Source organism: Crocodylus siamensis, chromosome 13, assembly GCF_052110815.1.
Source record: "Crocodylus siamensis isolate JL-2025a chromosome 13, ASM5211081v1, whole genome shotgun sequence".
Lineage (NCBI taxonomy): Eukaryota > Metazoa > Chordata > Crocodylia > Crocodylidae > Crocodylus > Crocodylus siamensis.
The window spans coordinates 7,180,065-7,203,603 of record NC_143407.1 but is presented as its reverse complement, the minus strand read 5'-3'; the positions used below and the strand labels follow the sequence as shown (position 1 = coordinate 7,203,603).

General features: G+C 53.0%; 1 protein-coding gene across 1 annotated transcript; it reads right to left on the bottom strand.

Moving 5' to 3' along the window:
* Nucleotides 1-1,447: 1,447 nt before the first annotated feature.
* PRELP (proline and arginine rich end leucine rich repeat protein) lies at nt 1,448-23,263 on the bottom strand. Its single transcript, XM_090025537.1, is given in 4 exon segments — nt 1,448-7,532; nt 7,535-7,587; nt 10,773-11,715; nt 23,063-23,263. Coding segments are annotated over 3 exon segments (1,104 nt in total). The 5' UTR covers nt 11,701-11,715; nt 23,063-23,263; the 3' UTR covers nt 1,448-7,409.
* Between the last annotated feature and the right edge of the window lie 276 nt (nt 23,264-23,539).

Below are 23,539 nucleotides of genomic sequence, written 5' to 3'. Positions count from 1 at the left end.
CTAACACAGAACCACATCAAAGGTGGAGGAGCACAGGAGCTACCACCCCACTTTCTGCCTTTGGAGCTGCAAAAGGCTGCAGTTTGCAGGGAGAAGACATTAATACCTCTGCGTTTCTTGCGTTAATATTCTGCAGGAGACAGGGCTGTCTCGTCTGGAGAGGCAGCAAGTTAACGCATACCCAGAGAGAATTTATGATTCATGCACCAGGCACGGTGGAAAATACTAAGACTTACCCTATAGCACCAGGCAAAAGAATAGGTGGCTCCCTGCACCCATGCTGTGTGCGTGCACACACACTCTCCTGCCAACGTGCTGTGACCAGAAACCTACACCTAGGCTCATGCGTTCACACCCACACCCCCGTGCCCCTGCCCACCCATTTGTGATTCATGCCTTGACGGCAGCACCGCATGAGATTTCCGTCTGCAGCAACGAGTTTGAGAATTCATTGCTGCCTACACCCATTCTGTCCGTGTGCACAAGCCCAGGCAGGCGCGTGCACCAAGCCAGACGCAGCCGCTCCTTCACAGAGGGCCACACTTATGTCTCAGCTCTTGCACGTACGGATATAGCCCCTCCAGCCCGTACATCTTCTAGAGACATTTGTGCACTAGCACGTGGACCTACACGCACAGAGAACCTCCGTCTCTTTAGGGACGTGCACACGCACAGATTCACGTGTGACTACGCACCGCCTGCACACATTCACTACCCCCTTATAGCTTGTTCTGCTTCCTTGTGAGCATGCAAACTGATGGCAGCTCACCCCAATGTTCAGTGCCTTTGCACACTTCATTGGTAAGTGTGACATGCTTCTAAAGTGCAGGCCACATCTGCCTCTTGCACTTAGGGTGTAGAGAGGATAACATCCAACTACCGCTGCCAGCCAATAGCTACTCCTTTGGGTACCTGGCACAGAGGCTTTCTTGCTGAGCAAAGTGAATAGTCCAAGGCAGACACATACTCAATATTACTTCCCATCACAGTAAATGAACTGCTACAGTGTCCTCGTGGTAGCAGCAATTTTATCTGAGTCAAAGCTATGGACTGCAAGTCTGGGCAAGCATTCGCTACAGGCTGTGCCGAAAGCATACAGGTTTCGCCTGTAACCTGGAGGCAGGACAGCAGAGGCCTTTGCTCTGGTGCTGGGTTCATGCCCTGCTTGATAACTCATGATCTTGTTTGCTGAAGGCTGATGAAAGCAGAGAAGATGGCTAAACCAGCTCTAATCCTTCGGGGAACTCCCCTACCCTGGGAGAGCCCCAACTCCTCATTTACGGTCCAATTTCTCCACCCTTCTTCTGGCAGAGAGGAAAGGAGAGCAGTTTCCACATGGCCGTCGTGACACTGCTGTGATGACCCCAGAAACCTTTCTCAGAACAAATAACTAACTAGTGAGCCGCTGGCAAAGGCTGGGACAACAGGCTCTGACCACACCGCCAGGTCTCTTTTAAAATCATTTTATTTTCACTGCTGTGGGAGAGGAGAAGTGAAAATACCACTGAGTTGAAATCAGTTGAGAGCTACAATATGTATATAGCTAGATATGTACAGTCTACCGGTATATATACACACACATATATATAAATATATACATAGGGCTTCTGGCTTTATGGCTGAAACCTGTCAAGCCTAATAAATGCTGTTGGCAGCGTTCGATCAGCGACCCGAAGCTCGCCATTTCTGCAGCGTTGGTAATACTTAGCTGAGGACGTGAGTGGATTACAACCTTCCCTCTCATGTTTGTCGGTGGCTCGTTGCTGGAGCTGGAGGTTTTGAAGGAACCACAGGGCAGCGAAGACATTGCTTGATCAGTCCCATCGATTTTCAATGGGAGTCGAACATCCAGCTCCCACGGATGCTATCCGAAGTCTCCCTTTGAGAAGCTTCGTTCCATTATTGGCGCCCAGAGGGGGAGCGGGGGGTAACTGCAGCTGTGGCAGCTTGTTTGCTTTTTAAATACTTATTTAAACCTGATGTTTCCCCCCTTGACCCTTAAAAAGGAACCTCAGCCGCCCTCGCACATGAGCACCCGAAATTAGGGCTTCAACCCCTCGACCTCTAAACCCAGAAACCCTATGCATGCAGTGGGTACTTATCAAAAAAAGGGGGAGCACTACATGTAACATCTGTGGGGAGAATAAAAAAGATGCTCTACCAGGAGAAGCTACGTAACAAGGAAGAGAGAGGCAGCTGTGTTCAGTTCTATAAAGCCACGAAGAAGGAAACTCGGGTAGGAGAAGGGATGGAAAGGAGAGTGGGATCAAGAACCCAGCTCCATGGGAACTCAGCAGAGAGCAGGGGTGTCACTCTGGGGTCATTCAGGTCTGACTTTGGCCCCATATTCATAAAGATAAGGGCCAGCTTTCCCATCTGCATTCCTATTAGTAACACTGAGCATGCCTTCCCAGCCCTGGGCCTGGGGCAGCATGGCTCCTCCCTCGCTGGAGGATGTGCCCATGAGATATGGGGTATTTGGTCGATTATAGCCTGACCTGAATCTGCTGGCTTCAGAACAGGCTCTACGGGGGGGGGTTGGAGTGGGTGATTGATCCTGCCTGGAGCAGGGGGCTGGGCCAGATAACCTTGTGAGGTCCCTTCCAGCCCTGCGTTCCTCCGGTCCTGTGATGCTAGGGGATGGGTCTTTCGGATGGAAAAGGGGGTGGCACGTAATCTGTTGGTTTCATAGTTGTATCTGTGCATTGTGCTGTGCATCTCCACAGTGACGTACTAGCTGAGAAAGAGAGACCAGAGGAGAACAGTTGGATGGAGAAAGGGGGAAGGGAGGAGGCAGAGGGAAGAGTCCTCCCGCCGTCTGCAAAGCTGGGGCTGGAGGAAAAGCCCATGCACAGGGACGGAGAGACACTGATAGCAAGGGGCTGCATGGCCATGCCCCACTGGCAGCGATGCTGCTGCTGTCTCAGGAGACCCGGGGAACTTGAGCCCCCTGCTCCCTCTAGCTGCTGAACGAAGGGCAGCCCCTGCACTGACAGACCCCCCGGCACCCCCCACCACACCACCTCAGCAGACTGGGGGATAGCTGTCTGGGTATTTGCTTTTGGACAGCCTTACACGCTCAGACTCCACCAAGACACCTCCAGGGAGAGCGAGGGTCTCTGCAGGACGAGCCTGTAGTCCACCCTGATCTCATGAGCAGCTGGGGACCGAGGTGACGTGCAGCTGTGGTCAGCAGGGTGTATCTGGCAGGCTTTCCCCCTTCTGTGATCAGGGGGGCACGCTGACCTGGAGCACGCCAGGCTGCAGCCCCTCCATCGTGTCCTCGGGCACCTCCTCCTGAGGTTCTGGCTGCCCTTCTCCCAACACCTTCTGACTCCTCATCTGGGACCCTACCAACTCCCAGGACCTCCTGATCAACCTCCTCCTGGCTCGGACCACGCTTCCCGGCTGTCAGGCCAGGAAGGAGGCCCTGGCTGGGAGAACCTGGGTGTCTGTGAGGCCATTCTCCTGCCACTTCCCCACAAACATTTCAACATTTTCACCCAGCTCCTTGGACTTGTTCGAGAGGTAGTGGCACTGGCCAGTGCCTCTGCTTGGTGACACCCTTCATAACCCTCATTAGCAACCTGTGACCTTCACTGTCATCCCTGTTTCCTCTTTTCTTGTCCCACTGAATCTGCAATGCCCACTCCCTTCGATCGAAGCAGGCCTATCGTTTGGGGGTGACCCTAGTCCCCCCCATCCCTGTGTCATTAATAGGCCTAGATGAAAAGCACCTGTAAGTCCAGCAAACCTGCTATGAAGGTGGAAGATGAAGACCTGGGAAATAACAATATGCCAAATCATCTGAAGTCCATGCAGCTACAATATCCCCTAGATTCACAGGCCAGGCTTCAGGGCAGCTTTCTGCAAGAAGACTCCCCATATCCCCATGCAACTGGACTGCCCCCAGCGTGACTGGCACAGGAGACAGCAAGAGCACCGGGCCAGCTTGGCAACACATGCTGGAAGGCCGACCTGCCAATGCATGGAGGATGCTTGCCCCGTAGGCACAGCAGATGGGCAGAGCCAGAGGGCTCTGAGTCACGAGGTGAGCGCACAAAGCGGTGGAAACACGGCTCACGGCTGAGATGCCTGAAGCAACAGGGCTGTGGGAGAGGGTAAGCAGGCTATGATATATGAGTCGAGCGTGTGTCACCCAGCAGCGTGCTGATCAAGGCGGGGACCGGGGGAGGAGAGGGGGAGGGAGAAGCATTGAAAGCATAAGCTCAGCGCAGAGCAACACAGCAAACTCGCATGGGAGAGAGTAACAAGAGGCCTCCTCCATCCACCGAGCTGCAGGGCGGGTGAGGCTTGGCACTAGGCTGCCTGAGTAGTACCCAGGGCCCAGGACAGGCCTTTGATAGATACCCACCCAGAGAGCCCCGCCTTGGAGGCACTGCCCTGCAGCAAGGATGGCACCCCAGGACTGTTGCAAGGAGGGGAAGAGAGAACTGGAGCCAGATTCGCACTGGTACCAACCAGCGCGGCTTCCCCAGCGAGCACTGCAGGGGCGCTGGCCCGCGAGCCGACCCGGAGATGGGCGGGGAACTGATAGAGTTGGCCAGGAGCTTTTCATGAAACTCAGAGGAGCCTGGCACAGCTTCTCCCATGGTTGAGACTTCGCTTCAGTCCTCCCCTCAACCCCGGCACGTCGTCTCCCGGCGGCAAGGTGTTCTGCGCGGTTTTCCCTCGCCCTCGCGAGCAGGCACATCTTTCCTGCGGATACGGCCTGTCCCAGGGCATGACCGCTTCCTTGCGCCCCGCTCCCCTCTGCAGCCGGCAGCCGGCAGGAACGAGCCCGCCGACCGCTCCCAGCCTCGGCGGGCCTGAATTCAGGTGGACCTTTCTGACAAGGCCACTGAGGTACCCGCAGTGCACCTGGCCTCATCCTAACCCGCCACGGCTCTGCCTCTGAGGAAGAAAAATGGCTCAAGCCAGAGCCATCCCCAGGGAACAAATGGGACGGAGGTGCGGGGCCACCTTGAAATAGGAACAAGATGGATCTCTGGGAAACCTCGGCCGCCCTCCCAAGCCAAGCCCTCTGGCCGCTGGGTGTCACTGTCGTGCTTCAGAAATGGGAGGCAGGAAGTATTTGTCTGCTTGCAAAAAGGCGCTGTTTGAAGATCCAGATGTGGACCAGCTTCTTGTGCCTGCTCCTCTCCCCACCTCCACCTGCCAGCTCTACTGATGCAAAATCCAAGGCATTCCAGCTTCGGCACTCCCCACCCCTCAGCCCCAGCCCCTGGAGCTGATGCTCTTGTTGGCGGGGAGACATTGTGGTGCAGCGATTTTGGGCCAGTGCCTGGAAGCCCAGTTACATACGCCTCTCCCATGGACCAGCCTAGTCTAGCTCCATTCAGGCCCCCACTCTCCTGCAAGCTCTCAAACTCCTCTGGGCCCCTGGGCTTGACGTTTCTTGGTGCTCACAGTATCAAAACCACTGCAGAATCAAAGCAAGCGAGCACCTGAAGGAAGGCACAGCTGCCAGCAGCAAGGCAGGGCAAAGCCCATCTGTGTTGAATCCCCCCGCACCATTCTGACACCAGGGCAGACCAGCGTCTTCGTCTGCCCAGGAGAGGTATTGCTCAGGATGCCTATGACCCACTCTGACCACCTGGTGCTGCCCTGGGTGATATGCAGGCATGGGGAGGGGGGTGAGGAACGGCTGGATACCCTGTCTGCTAGGTGTTCATAGCATCATAGAAAGTGAGGGCTGGAAGGGACCACCGGAGGTCACATCTAGCCCAACCCCCTTCGCCACGCAGGACCAGCCCCAACTAGATCATCTCAGCCAAAGCTTTGTCTAGCCAGGTTTTGAAAAGGATGGAGCCTCCACCACCTCTCTGGGTAACCTGTTCCAGTACTTTAATATCCTCCTAGTGAAAAAATTCTTCCTAATATCCAGCCTAAGCTTCCCTTGCTGCAACTTGAGCCCTTGTTCTGTCGTCTGCTCCCACTGAGAACAGCCCAGCTCCATCCTCTTTGCAACCCCCCTGCAGGGAGTTGACGGCTGCTATTCAATCCCCCCCTCAGTCTTCACTTCTCCAGACTAAATAAGCCCAGTTCCCTCAGTCTTTCCTCATAAGTCATGTCCCCCAGCCCCCGAACCATTTTTGTTGCCCTCCGCTGGACTCTCTCCAATTTGTCCACATCCTTTCTGTAGTGGGAGGCCCAGAACTGAACACAGTACTCCAGATGTGTACTGTGCACATCTGGATATGTACTGTGTACCCCCCAGCTACGTGTTGCAACAAGAGGGCAAGTAGATGCAGTAAGAAGATGGCAGGCGGCAGAGGAACCTGCTTGTTGGTGATGCTTTTCCTTCTGTATGTGCAGGAAGGTGTGTAAGGCTCTGCGCACCTGCCCTACCTTAGAGCGTAGCTGCACCCAGAATCCTCAGCTCCTTGGGGAACCTCACCGAGACCGCGACCTGGCTGTCTAGCAGGAAGGAGGTGGATGAACCCAACCCATAGACACTAGTGATTGAGTCTACCTATGGGGCTTCCCCCGGACATGCCCAAGCATTGTGCTAGCCATGCCAGGACAGAACAAGAGAGGACCTGGCCTGATGCAGAACCTGATCTGGATTGCTACACCTGACTGAAGGGTGCTGTGTGCCCTTGGCAGAGAAGCACCAGACCTGGATCTCTGAGCTTGGTTGGACCGGGCAGTAGGTCACACTTTAAAAGGCGACTTGAGGTCTCTGCTGGTTGTTGCTGCTTTGGAAATGCAAAGGCTTTGTCTCATAAAGCTGCTATAATTGCCTCACAATCACTGTCCAGTCCTGGGCCCTCTACCTCACCCACCCGTCATACAGCTCCCGAGTAATCTTGCTTGCCGAGCCTTCATGCTGGGTGCTCTCAGTGAGGATGAAAGTCAAGCTCCTGAACAACTGTGAGCTGGAGTGGAGTTGGGGGAAGATGCTGTTAGACCTGCATTGACCTGTGGGCCTTGATTCAGGGCACTGGTCCCATCGGGACCACCTGGAGATGGTCCCTAAGGCTGGAAGCTGGCTGTCCCCATATGAACCTGGGAGGGAAAGGAAGTGTCCTGCTGAGTGTAAGAAGGGTGCATCCTTCTCTGACTCAGTAGGACTGGCAGGGCAAATGTCATGCTCAGGCCTCGGATGCTTATTGTGGCCTATTGCCATCTAGTGGGTGCTGTGGGTATCTGATAGGAAGTGCATCTAAGAGACCCCTGCGACCCCCACGTCGTGGCTCTGGGCCACACTTACCATGGGGCTCACTGCAGTCGAGGAAGGAGGTGGGAGGAAGTGAAGGAAGGGCACTGAGGGGTGAGTGGGGTGGAGGGAAGGAGAGACAAGATAGTTTCCAAATGTCTAACGTAGACTGGAGTCAAGTCTCTGTGCAAAGCCAAAGTCCTGGGAGAGTGGCGCTGCCAAGGGATTAGACCACGACGGCCTGCAGGAGCCGGAAGCACAGCATCAGGTCCAGGGGGATGGGCGGCTTCAGCCGGTTGCCGTCCAGGCGCAGGTAGCGGAGCCGGGGCACGTTTTCCATCTCAGAGAGGGATAGTCTTGGAAGGTAACCATGGCAGTGGGGCAGATCTGGGTCCCATTGATTTCTGCAGGGGAAGGGAAGGGATGGGCATGGGTTAGCAGACTCCGTGTGAGCCCAGGGGGCTGGTATTGAGCTTATCTAGTCCATGGCTATTGATATATTCAACCTCCCACCTCCCCATCCATCCATCCATTGAATAGACCAAAGCCAAAGGGGGAATTCTCCCTGCACAAGTGAAGGAGGTCTCGAACACTCCTTTCTTTAAACTCTTCACATATCTACCCATCTCCTAGTAGCAGCTCACTATGCAATACAGCTGTTCTCTTGATAGGGAATGCACCACGGCAGTGCTTAAGCGCCAAAGGCAGCACACACACAGAAGAAAAAAACACACAAAAGGACCAACACAGATGAGACGTGTTCTGAAGTCTGGTGGGTGCACTTTGCACTGGTAGCATTGTATCCAGTGATGCATTTTGGGCACACAGCTTCTAACTGGCCTGCCTGCGGTGGTGAAACAGGTAGCACAGATGCAGTGATGTGGGTTTGCACCCAGGATTCATTCTGTGGGTAGGAAATGTACCCATGGACCATCAGGCAGGACACCAGGTAGACAGAGAGCAAGAAAGCTGAGTAGCTTGCTGTTGTCTCTGTGGGCGTCTGTGAGCATTAGGCCCATCTAGAATGGTAGGTTCCTGGCATGCCCTCATGTTGTTTAAAAGCCTTGGGATTGCTGGGCTGTAGGTGCTGAATTCAATAGGCAGGTGCTACAGCTCCAATGCCAGTGACCACCAGAGCAGGGGCCTGCCTTACTGAGCTGGGAATGTTCTTGACCTGATCATTTTATGGACAGCTGTGGTCTGTGATTCTCTCTGTCCCTATATAAAAACAGCCTGAAGCATTGCTAATGGTTGCTGCCATATGAAACTACTAGACAGGTAACTCCTGGATAGCATTAGCTCTGGGTGGTTATTCTAGCACTTATCCTTCGGTCTCTGGTTATACAGCTGGTGGTGTGTTCCCCTGGCTGTGCTGGGATTGCAAGGATCGGAGCGCTCTCAAATTGCATCTTCACTTTCTAAAGTGTCATATAGCACCTCAGGCAGTGAGGTGAGAGAGAGACAGGGCGAAGGTGAGGAATAAGATCCATGGCGTTATAGCTAGAAGTGACTAAGCTTTGTTGGGGAGCTCACTGAGTCATCTGTGTTCAGCTAGGGTAAGAAGAAATCCAGCAGAGCTTTGTTCACCGAAAGAGAATGGTCTTTAGCAGGAAATCAACGTTGCCAACTGCATCCCTTTAAAAACCATGAGCCAGGCTCTGGAAATTTTCAGATTGGCTCCAAAAAGAATAAAACGTAAATAACAGTAATGAAAATATTGGGATTTCTTCCTTTGCCTTTTGGTTCTCAAGCTTTTTGAGATCATACTTTCAAACTGGTCTCTATAACCATGCAGGCTAGCGAGACTGACAAACCAGAGGATCTGGTTTAATAAGGTGATTCCAAGAACAGAAGCTTTAAGTAAGCATCAAATAGCGAGCGACTCAAAGTGGAGTCATGCGTGCGGGCAGTGCAGGGGACTGGCACAGGAGTCTGTCTTCACAGAAAGTGCCTATGGTAGAAAATAGCCTATTACCCAATGCTTCATAACTAGGCTGAATAGCAACGTTATAGAACAAGTTGTGACTTGGCCTTGGGTTTCCCTGTAGCTAAAATCTGGCCCTAATTCACCTTTTATTTGGCCTTCTTGCTTTCCATTCGGCTGCTGCTGGCTCCTTCTTTCCCTATGGACCAATTCCAGCTATTTCCACGAGACCTGGACTTAGCCTTACAGTCTTTTTTGTGCCGTTTTGCCTGACGCCGAAGCCATTGGTGAAGGAAACTTAACTCCATGAGGCTCCCCACCTTGAAACAGCCTGCTTCTCTCCCTTTTTTTTTTATTCGAACCCCAGGGTCAGAAACAAGTATATGCATAAGGTAAATGCTGTTATTATCATGGAGTCTCCCTTTGCAGCTAAAGCTGCCACGTGTCACCTCAGAAGTGGCTGAATTTCAGTGCTGCAACATTTGGATGCTTATAGCTACATCTAAAAACTCCTGTTGCAGGAAAGTCTCCCCATTCATTTCAATGGGGGCTGTGTCCAAGTAAGGACTTCAGGCTTAAAGCTGTCATTGCTACAATCAACAAGCTACTGTTGATCTTTTGTCCATGTGGCTTGCAGAGGGAATGCATGTTATAAATTGCCACATACGGAGGTATGAACTACATGTACTGCTGCGGTACAGTGCCCTGTTCTGGGTGCCCCTCTGCAGCCAGAAATACAGAGAGCTGGGCTGATTTTTATGTGCGATCTCCCTTTGCATGCAGACAATGCCTGGAAGGACCTCTGCATTCTTGCTCCCCTGTAGATGTTTGCCACGGGGACAGCCGGTGGCTGGAACAGAGACAGCAAAAATCCTGCTGTGTTGATGCATTTTTTGGGGGGGGCTAGCACCTGTCCCGTGAAATCGCTGTTCTTTGCCTGACCTGCATGAAACTGGCCCTGATGGATTTGTGACGGCGATCGCCATTGCAGCCCTGCTCTCCTTTCGCTTCCCAGCCCTGGGAGGCTCTGATGCAGAAGGGGATGCTGCATTGTTTCTACCTACCACTTGCATGCCTACCACCCACTTGTACCATCTGAGCACCTTGCAACCTGTACACCATTTATCTGGGTGCCTCTGGGGGGTAAGGAAGTATTCTCCCCATTTGGCAGATGGACAGGAGTTAGTTGCCCAGGGTCACATGGAAAAATTTGAGATGCAGCAAGGAACTGAAATCTGATCTCATAACACTCATGGTTAGGGCCCTGAATGCTGGATCATCCATCCCCTAGGTCAGGGGTAACCAGCCCGTGACACAGGGGCCACAAGTGGCACTGGCAGCCTGTGTGTGGCACATGGCGGGTGTGGGGAGCGGACAGGCAGCACAGCAGCAGATAGGATGGGAAGCAAAAAGCAGAGCAGCAAATCAGGCAGGGAAAGGAGATTGGAGTAGCATTTGGAGAGTACAGGCCTAATCTGTGACATGCCTGCCAAAAAGTTTGGCCCCCGCTTCCTAGGTGTAGGTCCTTCAACTACCCCTTAAGAAGAGCCACTGCCCTAAGGGTGGCATTCACAGTGAAAGAAGCGGTCTCTGAACAGTCCCCAGGTACATCTCCCTCCTCTGCACCCAACCAGAGCCTCCCAAAGGTTTGCCAGCCCCACTCACTGTCAATAGAGTTGTTATTTAGGTAGAGGTGCTCCAGTTTGGAGCTGATGAAGGGGACGCTCGTGAGGTTGTTGTATGCCAGGTGCAGCACCAGGAGGTTGGTGAGGTTGAAGCAATTCTTATGCAGCCCTTTGTCGGTAATCTTGTTGTAGTTGAGCCTGAGGAAAGCCAGGTTGGGGAAGCTCTTGAAATACTCGCTGGGGATGTCCTCAATGAAATTCCTGTCTAGGAAGAGCTGATGGATGGCACTGGGCACCCCCGGGGGCAACTTCCGCAGGGTGTTATGGGCCAGGTTGAGCTGCATGAGGTTCTTCAGGCCCTTGAACGTGTTCTTGTTGAAGTCCATGTCGTCCAGTTCGTTCTTGTGGAGGTCCAGCAGCACCAGGTTCTGCAGCTTGTTGAAGACCCCGGCAGGGATCTTGGAGATGTGGTTCCTGCTCAGGCGCAGCTGCTCCAGGTTGGGGGGCAGGAAGTTAGGCACCTCCCGGAGCTTGTTCTTCTCCATGTAAAGGAAGACCAGATTGTCCAGTTTCTCCAAGACCCGCTTGTCCACCTTCTTGATGCGGTTGTTGTCCAGGTTGACCCACTTCAGCTCTGTGGCATTCTTGAAGGACTCTTCCGGGAGGTCCTCGATGAAGTTGTTCTGAAGGTAGAGATAGTGGATCCGGGAGGGGATGATGGGCACCTTCCTCAGGTTGCGGCTATCGCAGTAAAGGGCGGAGGGGAAATCTGGGGGGCAGAAACATTCTCTGGGGCAGTCTGGGAAGACGGAGGGGGGGCCCGGTGGCAGGGGCGGAGGTAACTCCGTGGGCTCGACTGGCTCGGGCGGCCGGCGAGTAGGCTTCCGGGGAGGCTTCTTCCGCTGCCCGTTCACCTCAAAGATCAGCAAGAGGATGAGCGGGAGAAGCAATCTGAAGGCCACCTTCATGGTCCAGGTATTCACCTAAGGGGGAACAGAAAGAACAGCTTCAAAAACAGGCCCGTATAGATCATAACCATCCCCCAGCGCTGTGACATCAATGAACTTATCCTCAACATGCGGCCGGGAGGGATGAATAACCCCATTTGCAGATGAGATAGAGAGATTGGGGCATTGTCCAAGGCTCTGAGGCCCTAGACTCGTGCTTTAACACAAGACCCCCCGTTCTTTCCCCTTGCAGGGAATCCACGAGAGAGCTAGTAATCCACTCATCGTGGGACAGCACTGCTTTCTTGCTTCCTTGTATTAGGGCTCCTTCTTGCCCACCTAGAGGTGTGTTTCTACATGGATAAATATGTGTCCCTCATGGGTGAGGGGAGTAAGGTGAAGAGAAGGAGAAGTAGAAGGGGGACATAAAGTCAAGGACCACAGCATACAGGCAGAGACAGATAACACAGCATGGGGTGGTCCTGAGTAGCTCTCATGTGAGTGAGATAGCCACTTGCTCACACGAGCACCTGTTTTCCTAAGTTTCCCCATCGCTCTCCCACCTCGTGCGACAGAGGCGAGACGCCCAGAAGAGATGAGCGTGCAGTATGAGGGGTGCCTGCCCAACCTGGGAGTTGCCTGTGGTCCCCATGTCACCCTCTCATCACCACACAGTACCCAACCACCCACTCGCTTTCCCAAAGAGGCTGCATCTGACAAACTGCGCCAAGGTTTCTTTTTCGTCAGAGAGAGCGCAAACAGCTCCACGAGATGCAAAACGCCCCCTCCGTCAGCGGAGGAGCAGGCTCGGTCCCTCCACGGATCGAGCCGTCGTGTTTGTGCTCCAAACAGCAGGGGATGGGAATCGCACATTTTGCAGTTGGCTCATGTGCTCGTTAATCTGTTCCACTCACCAGGGGCCCATTTCACATGATGGCGTTTTGCTTTGATGCATTTCCCTGGGGTCTTTTCCTCCATGCTGGAACACAGGGGGAAAAGGCACCGTTCCCCTTATTCTCCATGCTCCTTTATAGGGATGTCTAAGGGAAGTTCGGGAGGGGCAGGGGGTGGAACGTGGCCTCACAGGTATTCACGTGGATGCCAGGGCATCACACACTTGGCTTCATTTGGGATTAGCAGACGCCCCTGGAAAGTGCAGCCCAGCTCCAAACCAGGGCTGGGCTTGGGGAGAGGCCTGGATTTGGATGGAGTGAACCCAGTATGATTTTACATAGCAGGTGACCTGGGGAGTAAGGAAAGGTGCTTTTGAGTCCAGAGTTGAACTCAGCTGGTAAAGACGTACTGAGACAGCATCGCCTGGAGCAGTGGATTTGAAGGCAACCCACAGAATAAGTTGGGCCAGTACTTCAGCTGAGAGATTGATGTAGCGCCTGCACTGACCGCAATGCAGTTCCAGCTTACTCCCACTGCAGATCTGCCTTTCAAATTCTAATTAAACACCTCTAATTACTGCCTCCCCCTATCGTGCCTCTTCCTCCCACTCCCATGAAACAACTTTGCTCCAGAGAGGTCTGATGGAACGGGGTCAATGGTAAACTCAATGCAGCTTTGCTTGATTGCTTTTCTATTCTGCTTTGCTCTTACAAAGAGCCATCCATCATAGCAGAGAACAGAAGATTCGCCACGGCCCTGATGCAGCAAAGAAAAGAAAAGAAGGGAAGGGAATCAGTTAACAGATGTAATAGGAAAGGCAAGGTAGGAGTCACGTCTGATGATCCGTCTCCATTAGTGGCTGCGTTGGATGTGTTTTTGGAAGGTGGATAACTCACATGATGCATAATTAAAGGCGAAGCTGCCCAAACAGAAAGTTTAGCCCCAAAACCAGGCAGCTCCTGCTTGGTTTCTCCCTTGAAGCATCAGGCTAATAGCCCCTAACGGGATCTGTGGTTTTTCATCATTAGATCTCTGCGTGACAAATGACGTCCTAAGCCAACTACACCCGTCCTAAACCAATTGCTGTTCCATCGGGCTCCCAATGCCCCAGGCTCCTTATGTGTCAAAATGAGTTTGCAGTAATTTCATTTATTAAATAGCTAGCGAGAAGGAAGCTATGCAAAGGTCTCGAAGCTACAAATAGCACAAGGTAATATCTCCAGCAAAGGAGAATATAATGGACAGAAAAACAGAGCGAGAAAGGAGAAAATATACCCAGAGGTGAGGATGTCGATGAGAGAGAGCCAGGGTGGGGGTTGTTTTCTTGGTTTCTCTACCACATAAGCCCCGTTGCGTCTTTGAACCATAATTTCACTTTAATTTTTAAGGACATTTTATCTGCAGTGCCACCAAGTGACTGCAGTGAATCCTGCAGCACCACTCAGATTCATGAGGATGAAGGCACGTGACCGGGTGGTAATTAACTTACGAAGCTACGGTTCTGTCAAGGAGCCCGGGTGCCAGCCCAGCCTCGGCAAGGAGGACTGATTGCCCCTTTGGAAATAGGCACAGTGGATGCATCACCGCAATGCTTCATTTTGTAGCTGAGCCAGACAGCAATGATTCAGTAGCAAATTGGCGGACTGCTGAGATGAGGAAGACGGGAGCGGGTAGACGGCTAACAAAGCTGGATGGTCTGGTAGTATTTAAGAGACGGGTCTGTGATGGAGGAGATCTGGGTTCAGCCCTCTGCAGCGCTGCAGTCTTCATGCGTGACCTTGGGCAAGTCGCTTCATTTCTGAGTTATAAGTTTTTCTGCCTTATAGAGAAGCTGGGAACTGACTGTTTGGGAGCTCTTCTTACATGATGAGATGGAGGCCAAATAATCAGTGGCACGGGTAAGGAGCAGACTCAGCAATGACAACGTTATCCTCAGCAGTGACATTATGATTTCTAGTTGCACAGTCCTGCATAAACAGCAAAGGTCGATTTTCAAAAGAAGTTAGCGTTGGGTTCATTGGGAGCAGAAACCGGCCGGTGCCAAACCCCTACAATTCCCACAGACCCACTCGACACCTCTCAGGAGGCAGGGTCATATGACTAGACCCATTTTACAGACTGGGAAGGTGAGGCACAGAGAGGCCACGTTCACCAAAAATCACACAGAAAGGCAACGGCAGGGCTAAGAAGAGAGAACAGGGGTCTTTGGCCCCCAATCACGTGCTCAGGCTGCGTTGCCCGTGCCTCCTCTTTGACAATGAGCACTGGCCGGGGGGCTTCCTTCTGGTGCTGCACCGAGGTTCCTGTGGTTCATTGCAGAAACCTAATTGGTTCCATAGGGGAATTTGGTGCCGTGTACAAATATGCAAAGCAGATTTAAAACAACTCGTAGATTTGAAGATGCTTGTCTCTAGCTTCCAGGGCCACGTTGCAGCAATGTACAAATGATGGAACTGCCGGGCCAGATGTAACGCAGTCCTGACTCCGACAGCCGCTAATTCGCACACCAGTCCTTGGAGGGGCACTGGGCTAATTGAATGGAGTGTATTTATATATTGTAATGTGACTGGAAAGTGCTGAGGTAGTCCTTGCTCTCTGGCCCGCAGCAAAGCATTTCAATCCCGTACCCATCAGCGTGTTTGTATTCTGTTAGCGCCTAGACAGAGATTGGGAGCCCATTTTGCTAAGGGTGGGGCAGATGCACAGTAAGAGATAGCTCAGGCCTAGACCTGCCTGCCCTCTAAATGGGCAGGGGGAGGATCTTACTGAAGGGGGTAATGAGATGCAGAGACACAGTGCGACTTTCCCACAGTCCCCGAGGCAGGTCTGAGAATTGACCCTCGTGTTCCTGAATGCCAGGTCAATGGCCTGCCTGCAAAAACAGCCCTCTTCCCGGTGCCAGCCTGCCCACACGTGCCCTTATACCTCTGCTCGGTGGAGACCATCACAAGCTCTCTCCCCCCTGAGGTTTAACTCCCTTTCTCCTCCCCCCCTTGTTAAATGGGACCCATCTCCCCTGCTTTCACCCTGGCAAAGCAGGGATGTGCGTGGGGGTTTTCTGGAGGAAGCGAAGGGGCTGAGGAGCCCCCAGGCAGCGACGGTCAGGGCCGCGCCTCTGCCCTGGATCTTTTGGAGGTGCGACAGGAGGTGTTCGGCGTGCGCGGCAGATGCCTCAGCCTATTAGTCAGGCTCGCTCAGACTTGTGTGTCATGCAGGCACGAACGCAGCTGAGCTTGACAGGCTGCCTGGGCAGCCAGAGGACTTGCGGCAAAGGGAAGAGAGCTCAGGCACACACGAGGGACGGGGGGAGAAAGGAATACAATGAGATGAAACGGGGAACAGAGATCACAGGAACGCCCCACCGGGCCATACCAGGCGCCCAGCTAGCGCTGCGCCGCGAGCAGCAGAAGGGGAAACCCGGGGACTGCAAGAGGAGCAGACGTGCGCTGGCCATACCGCTCCCCGGCCTGGCAAGGAGGGACACTGTGAGCGCGTGGGGAAGATCGCGTGCAAAGGACCGAGCAGAGCCGTCTCCCTGAGCTTGGCTGAGCTGCCCGGGTGCATCGGGAGACTCAGGGAGACCGGGTTCGATGGGCTGTTTCCCATGCCCCATCCCAGTCACCAGGCTAAGGCACAAGCTCAGGAAGGTGCTGTTACTTCCCTCTGGTGCAGCACAAGAGGGACACTCTCCAGGGATGAAAGGCGCCAGGCAGAAGCCCTTGAATGATGAGCGAATAAAGCAACCTCTGCAGCTCAGTGCTCCTCATCCTATCCCCCACCACCCCCACTCATCCCCCGCCACGCTCATTAACAGACCCTGGTGCCACTCAGACTTCACTGCAAGCGCCCCACACAGGGACAGCTCGGGGGCCGGGCGTCAGGGATGTGCGCGCAACGGGTCCCCTTGGGTTTCACTCGCCCGCTGGCAAACAGGGCAGCCACGTACGGCGCCCGCTCTGCGCCAGCAGCATAGACAGGGGCTGAGTCAGGGACGGCAAGGCCCCGTTCGGTCTGCGGCAAGGAAATGTCAACAGCGCTAGGCTAACAAGCAAACAGCGAGGTCTAACATGGCTCAGAAGTGGAACGGTTCGTGGGCAAATAGAAGCACCCGCCAGTAAACAGGCTTCTCGGCTCTCTTTTGCCAGGGAGGAAATTCCTTCTCAGACAGCCCTTTTATTCGCTCACCAGGGCCTTAGCGATCGATGCCACAGCCCGGGATGACCCTCCGAGCCCCCATCCCCCAGGCCCAGGCCGAGCCTTGCGTTCCTCCCAGCTCAGGGTTGCTGCAGGCAAGCACCGTACATAACATACCCTGTACGTGGGGAGTCTCCATCGAGAGCTGCTGACACATTGGTTTCATGGACAACTCCACTCCATTTAAAATACCTCAGTGAAGGCAACCCAGTGCATTCCTGGGTTTCTCAGTAATTTACTGTCTCCATAAAGAGATTCTGTTCCCTTTTATTCCCAGTTTTATGTCTCGCTGCTTCCATCTGGCTCTGTTTAACCCTCCAGCCCTTCTCGTGCCCCTGCTGTTTCCAATCAACGCTCTGGCATCTCAGGCTGGGGAGGGGAGGTGGCAGATGACGCGTCCAGGCCCAGAAGTTGCTGAGCGTTGGCTCGGTGGTATCAGAAGAAAGTTCTCTCTTGGAGGGACAACGGGGCAGGAAGGAGAAGAAATGCAGACTACCACAAAGCATCGATAGCTTTGTCATAGGGGGACTGTCTACAGCCCGCCGTCTAGTGCCTCTGACCCCTTCAGTAACACACAGTCCTTTTTCAGCCACATCCTCCTTGTTTCAGGCTGTTTCTCTGGACACCACCCAGGCGCCAGAATTCAGATCTGGATTTCAAAAACCACTGGAGCTGGGGATGGGCAGCAGTTGGACACAGGAGTTTGGTTTAGTCCAATACAGAAGGAAAAGCCAATTTGCAAAAGTGGACCATGCATTTTTGTTGTTGGCTGGACTGTGCATGTTCAGATCTGGGACTCCATCGCCCGCCGAACTCGCACAGCTGCTGACATCATGACAGATTCCATGGCAACTGAGTATGAAGTCATGGGCAAGAGGTGATGACCTCAGAGGAGCCGAGTTGATGCTGTTGCTAAAGCCCTAGGCCATCGCTGATGGAACAGCACAGAGAGGATCTTATACTTTTCCCTGAAAACCTGGTGAATTCATCCTACTGTTATTCATGAGACTACAGCATCTACTGTGCAAGAGGAGCTATTGATTTATGTCTGACAGTGTTTAGGAATCCTCATTTTAATACAAATAGCTCTTGGCCTTGAAATTCACAGCCGAAAGCGGGGTCTATATTAGTCGCTGTTTGTCAAAACTGAATAAAAATGTCAGAGAACAGAAACAATACTATTGATATAAGGTAGCTACTCGTTCTCCATCTCTAGCGACAGTAGGGTGGTGGGTTGTAGCCGTGCTGGTCTCAGGACACAGGCAGGCAAGGTTCTTTGGGTCGATGCGATCTCTTTTATTAGACCAACCAAATAGTTGGAAAAACTGTTCTTTGCAAGCTTTCAGGTACAAACGTCCTTCTTCCACTGACAGTAACAATTCATGGCAAGTCTCTCTACAGCATCTGTCTAGGATCTCCTGCTCTTACCATCACCATGCTATTTCAGCTGCTACCTAGTGGCTCAGTGACTAATTAAAGATTACAAATAGATGAATAACAACTGGTGAAGTTTACTCACATAAGCTGTTCCAAATAATAAGCTTGGTAGTGTCGCAGTGTTGTGAGGAAAGGCATTTTGGGCCCAAACACTTGTCTAACATCTCCCCCAGCTTTGTGACGGGGCCAATAAAAGAGACCACCACCAAGTCTTGCTTTACAACACAGTCATAGAAAGCAGGATCCATTTACAGACAACCCTCCAGGCCAAAGCAACACATACACTCACACCAAGGTTTATTTGCAAGCCAGACTTGAGAACTTCTTCCCCACAGAGAAGAAATCGTGAGACATGTCAGCAAATCCCAGCCACCTAAAAAAGTTTATGGTTGCCATTCATGCTTGAGCTTTTCAGGTGACTCTCTTGAGCTAGTCTTGCTTTATTTGTTGAGTCGCAATTTGCATTTACGCAACTGAGCTTGCTGGCGTTCATGTTGTGAGTCTCAGAATCGCAGCCCCAACATCTCCCAAAAACTTAATCTGAGAGTGTTTTCATGTAGGACATCTGGCACGTTCCTTCGGCAAACACCACTGCTAACTGCAGAACTTGGTCTCCAGGCATCAGTAGGCAACGCAGCTTGAAATGGGAACGCTTGTTATCAGTGCCTATTACAAAAGAAGTTGCAAACGCATTGGTTGAATAACAAACGTATTCAAGAAACTAATGAGGTGCTGGCCGAACAGAGGCTAAATCTGCAGGAAAAAAAATCATTCTAGTTCCCAGCGAGCTGCTGGCGGTGGCCATTGAAACTTGCATTGCAACAAGGAGGAAAGCAGGCCAGATGGATGGCACCCAACCCTCTGAATCGGAAGTATTCGCTCCCGGCGGGGCAGGGCCTCTGGCACACAGTTGGGTGGCTCTGGTTCATCCCGGTAGACGGCGCTGGTGCACACAGTCCTTTTGCTACCACAACAGCGTTAAGGACTAACCTCTGTTGTTCAGCTGGATGGAAATAGGGCAAATAACAGGGATGAAAAAAGCACCTCCCTCCCCCTACCCTTTCCTTCACTTGTGGTTGGAATTCAAAATTTGGACCAAAGTTCCAGGGATGTTTCATTTTTGGAAATATTTGGACCAGCTCTGCTCCAACTGGACAAACTTGGCATACTGCCTGGTAGACCCAACGTCGCACAGGTGGTGGACGGACAACCTGAGAAAGGCAACCCTGGCCAGGGGCACTTCTGGAAGGTGCCCCGGGAGCTTGAACAGTCATGCAGGTGGAGTTTTTGGGTTCTCCCTAAAGGATTTCCCCCTGTTGCAGTAAATTGCATGGTGCTGGGGGTTTCAAATGGAGAAAAAGCTGCATCAGACCAGCTGAGGCTTGACTCTGAGGGTGTGAGGAGTTTAGAAATCACTGGCGTTAGAGGTTTTGGCTCCAGATTCCAAAGGGTGGGTCACGGCTATGGGGCAGGAAGGGGAGGCAGCTCAAGAAAGGTGATGAGGAGGATTATGCAGCCCTGAGATTTTTATTTCATTCAATAGTGAAGAACAGCTCGCTCCATCTCTTCCTGCAAGTGCTGAGCCTCCAAGGCCAAATATTTTATGCTAACCTCCTGACGCGCGTGCACACACACACACACACGATATAGGCTTAGCATTGCTATTATGGATCCATGTGTCACACTAAGTACATCTGAAGGGGGTGGCTTGCACAGTACTCTTTCGTTTCAACTCGGAGCTTGAAAAACGCTGAGAAACGCTATGTGAATCTTTCCCCCACAGATAGCGCAGTGTCCTTTCCGTTGTCTCCCTGCGAGAGCTTTCCTTCAGGGCCTCCGCTTCTGTCCAGGGCTTCCCTGTCAAGACCTCAACTTCCTGTGCCCCTTGCTCCCATCCCAGTGTGACACCGCTCCCCGCATGTGCGTGGAGCTGCAGATGAACAGATGAGGACAGAAAACACGCTTGTCCCGTTGGAGCAGAGAGGGCCACCTGAAAAGAAGCCAGCAAGGCTTCTGCATCCCTCAGTTGTTATCTACTGGAGACATAGTTTGGTGGGGGGGCTGCTAGACTTCCCAGCCATTGAGTTTGATGAGGGCTGTACCCACAAAAAACTGGGGTTTCCTTTATTCAGTTGGACTGGGGAGCAGAGATGGTAGAGAAAGGCTGCATCATTCAACATGGATCCAACGTGCTTTTCAAGCGCAGCAATGGGGGTGAAGGAGAGCGCAGGGAAAGCTTTCACTGAGGTGGCCCTTTAAGAACAGAGCCGATGTTAAGGACTAGCTCTCCTACAGGTCGAGGAGGAAGACGTTCAGCAGCAGATTATTTATGTTGGGCTAGAGCCATCGCAGCGCTGGCGAATCCAACGAGGGGACTCGGCAACCACAGACTTTTTTTCTGCAGAGAAAGTTTTATGTTCATTCCTGTGGACGGGCTGTGTCGTGCCCCCGAGCTCTCTAGGATCAGCCGGAGGCAGAATTCCCACACTGCTGCAACAGAAAATGCTTGCATTTTAACCCCAGCGCCTCTCCTGGCCTGCAGCTCCATCTCCAAGCACCTTGGATCCCGTGGGGTCCAACACACAGCCACGGACCCTGGATGCACCGACTGAGCATTTCTTGGATGCACAGACAGGGCCAGGAAATGTCTCCTCCTTTAGCTGGAGCCACCGCTGTTATCCCAGACGCCCCAGCCTGCCCTGCGGCACCTTCCTAGCCCGCCAGCAGGAGGTGCCATGAGCAGCAATCGCTGCAGAGCGGCCCTATGGCAAATTTGTGGGTGCTGTAGTAAGCCACCTGTGCCAGGTGTGCCCCTCTCCCCATGCCCTGAACTTGCCTCCCAGTCTCGCAACAAAACCTCTCTGGATTCCAGCCCGAGCTGCCTGGGGTTTCTCTGCCGCCCACCCAGAGCGCAGACACAAGAAGATCGTGGGACCGGTGCTTCCAAAGTAATTACCGAGCAGCCCCGCAACCTCCCCCTGCTTCCCTGTGAGCTGCACTCAATCAGCTCCTCTGCCTGCCTCTTGGGATTTGCCCAGGCGGGTCTCGTTCTCTTCCACCTCCCTGCAGCCTGCAGACAGACCTTCCCCAGCAGCAAGGAAGGCTTCATGATTGCCCTTTTATCTCTTTCCTGACAAAACCCCTTCTGCTGATCCAATCCACTGCCAAAGGGAAGGGCAGGATTAACCTCCAGCTCTCCAAAATGAGCAGGGAGTGGGACTGCATCCAGGAAACAGGGGCATTGCTGACTGACAGAAGCGGGGCCAACGACGACTCCCCCAGATCCATCACTGGCCTCCTGCTGCACTGCCGGACGCTGCCAGCCAAGCAGCGGGGCTGGGACTTCACGTTCCTACGACCCCCCCCATGTGTGCTACAGCCCTACGTGGAGCCACAGAAGAGCATGACTCTTCCCCTCCCCTCTCCATTGCACACCCACACAGACATGCGCGCACATCCCTCTGCCCCAATGCCACCTAGTTGTCAGTGCATGAAGGTGTCTGCGCAACAGTCTCTGCCTAAACACAGAACCTCTTTTCAAGGGCTCTGATGCATCAATAGGCTTTGCACTCCCATGAATGCGCAAAGACTAAGAACCTAGGGCCTTATTACACCATCATTTTGGGCAGCTCCTGGAGCTCTTAACCTCTGGGCCATTAACACCATAAAGTGACTTAAAGCACTTGTGCGGCTTAAAGTTACACCGCTCCAGGGCAGGATCTTCTCTTGGTCCGCGCAACCCAGCTCCTGTTCCATTAAGGTACGGCCACTCCCCGCAAATGCGCGGCTCAAGCTAAAGGTGCGACTGCTTCAAACTCCAAGCTAGCACCAAAGCCATCGACACGCAGCTCACGGCATAAGGGGCAACAAGGCCCAAAGTGTCAGAGCTCTTTCCGCGTGAGGGATCAAGGAGCGGGTTGCCCTGGGGTAGAGCCATCTCTGTTTCCTTGGAATGATCCAGGTATAATTGCAGCCAGGGTCTGATCTCCTGGCCCTGGTCCCAGACCCTTGGGAAATAACTCGATTCGCTCCTTCACAGAACAAGAAAGCATTGCCATGCTGCCCCCCTTTTTTTTTGTCTTCCCCCCGTCTCCCCATGTAGGACCGGCGCATAAGCCGTGAGATTGCATTGACTTCTGGAGTCCCTCCCCCACTCCCCGACCTTGCAAACTCCCAAGATTTTTCTGAGATCTTTTGCAAAACAACCAACTTCTGTTCAGCGCAGACGGAGAGGAATGAACCGGCGTCTGCTGAGCATAACGCGACAGCGCTTGGAGACTGCTAGAATTGGAAACTTTGGATTGGATTGAAACGAAACTTGTCTGAGCCCAGCTCCACGCCTCCCTTTTCGGCGCTCCTTTCCCAACCTTGCATCTCTCCTGGTCGGAGCATGTTTTGAGCTGTGCCGCATTCGTTCAAACGCCTGGGTCACCTTTGCGTTTCCAGCTGAACAGCTGGAGATGCACGCGTGTGCGTGTGAGAGCGAGCGTGTGAGAGCGAGTGGGTGTGTGAAAGGTAGCTGGCCGGGGGGAAGGGGGTTCCCTGCTCATGCTTCCATGGAAACAGCCTACAGCAACCGTATCACAAGTTTTTCTCCTGGCTCTGGAGACTTAAACATCCCCGGTTCCAGCACCATCCCCCATGCTGAGAAAAAAAAGTTTTGCTTTTGGAGAGGGAAAGACCCAGCTGCTGAATGCAAGAGAAAGGAAAGAGAGAGGAAAGGAAACGTGTTGCCATGTAGCAGCAGCTGCGGAGCGCAGGGTCGTCTTAGACCCTGGAGAGGAGGCAGCTGATTCCTTGATTGAACCATCAGGCAAGGTGAGCGGCCTCTTAGGTAAAGCACCTGCCCCGAGCTTACCTGTGTGCACCTGCCCCTTCTCCTGCCTGTGTAATTAATTCCCAAGAAAGTGTCTCTCTGGCTGTCTCCCTCCTCCTCCTCACTGCACTTCGGCTCAGACACGAGCGCGCCTCCTGCACGCTCTGTGTGCGCGCACGCCTGTGTGTTTTCTCTGGTTCTGCTCCTCTGAGATTCTCTCGGGGATGGTGGGTGGGAGCAAGGGAAGGCGGGAGAGTGGGAAAGAGGAAAAAAATGACAACAATAACGTCTTTATCTGGCAGCCAAGCTCCTCGGATCTAATCCGCACACATGTCCTGCCTACCGGAGGGCTGGCGTTTAATAACAATCCCTTCTGCTGCGGAGGCCGCTCGGAGCCCGTGTTTAAAAACAAAGCTAATTAGAAAGAGGCTTCGGAGTTTAAATAAATGCTTTCCTCGCCACGGGCCTGATTCAGGAGAGCGTTGAAGCAACGTGCTTTGTTTCGTCCCTATTCCAGGT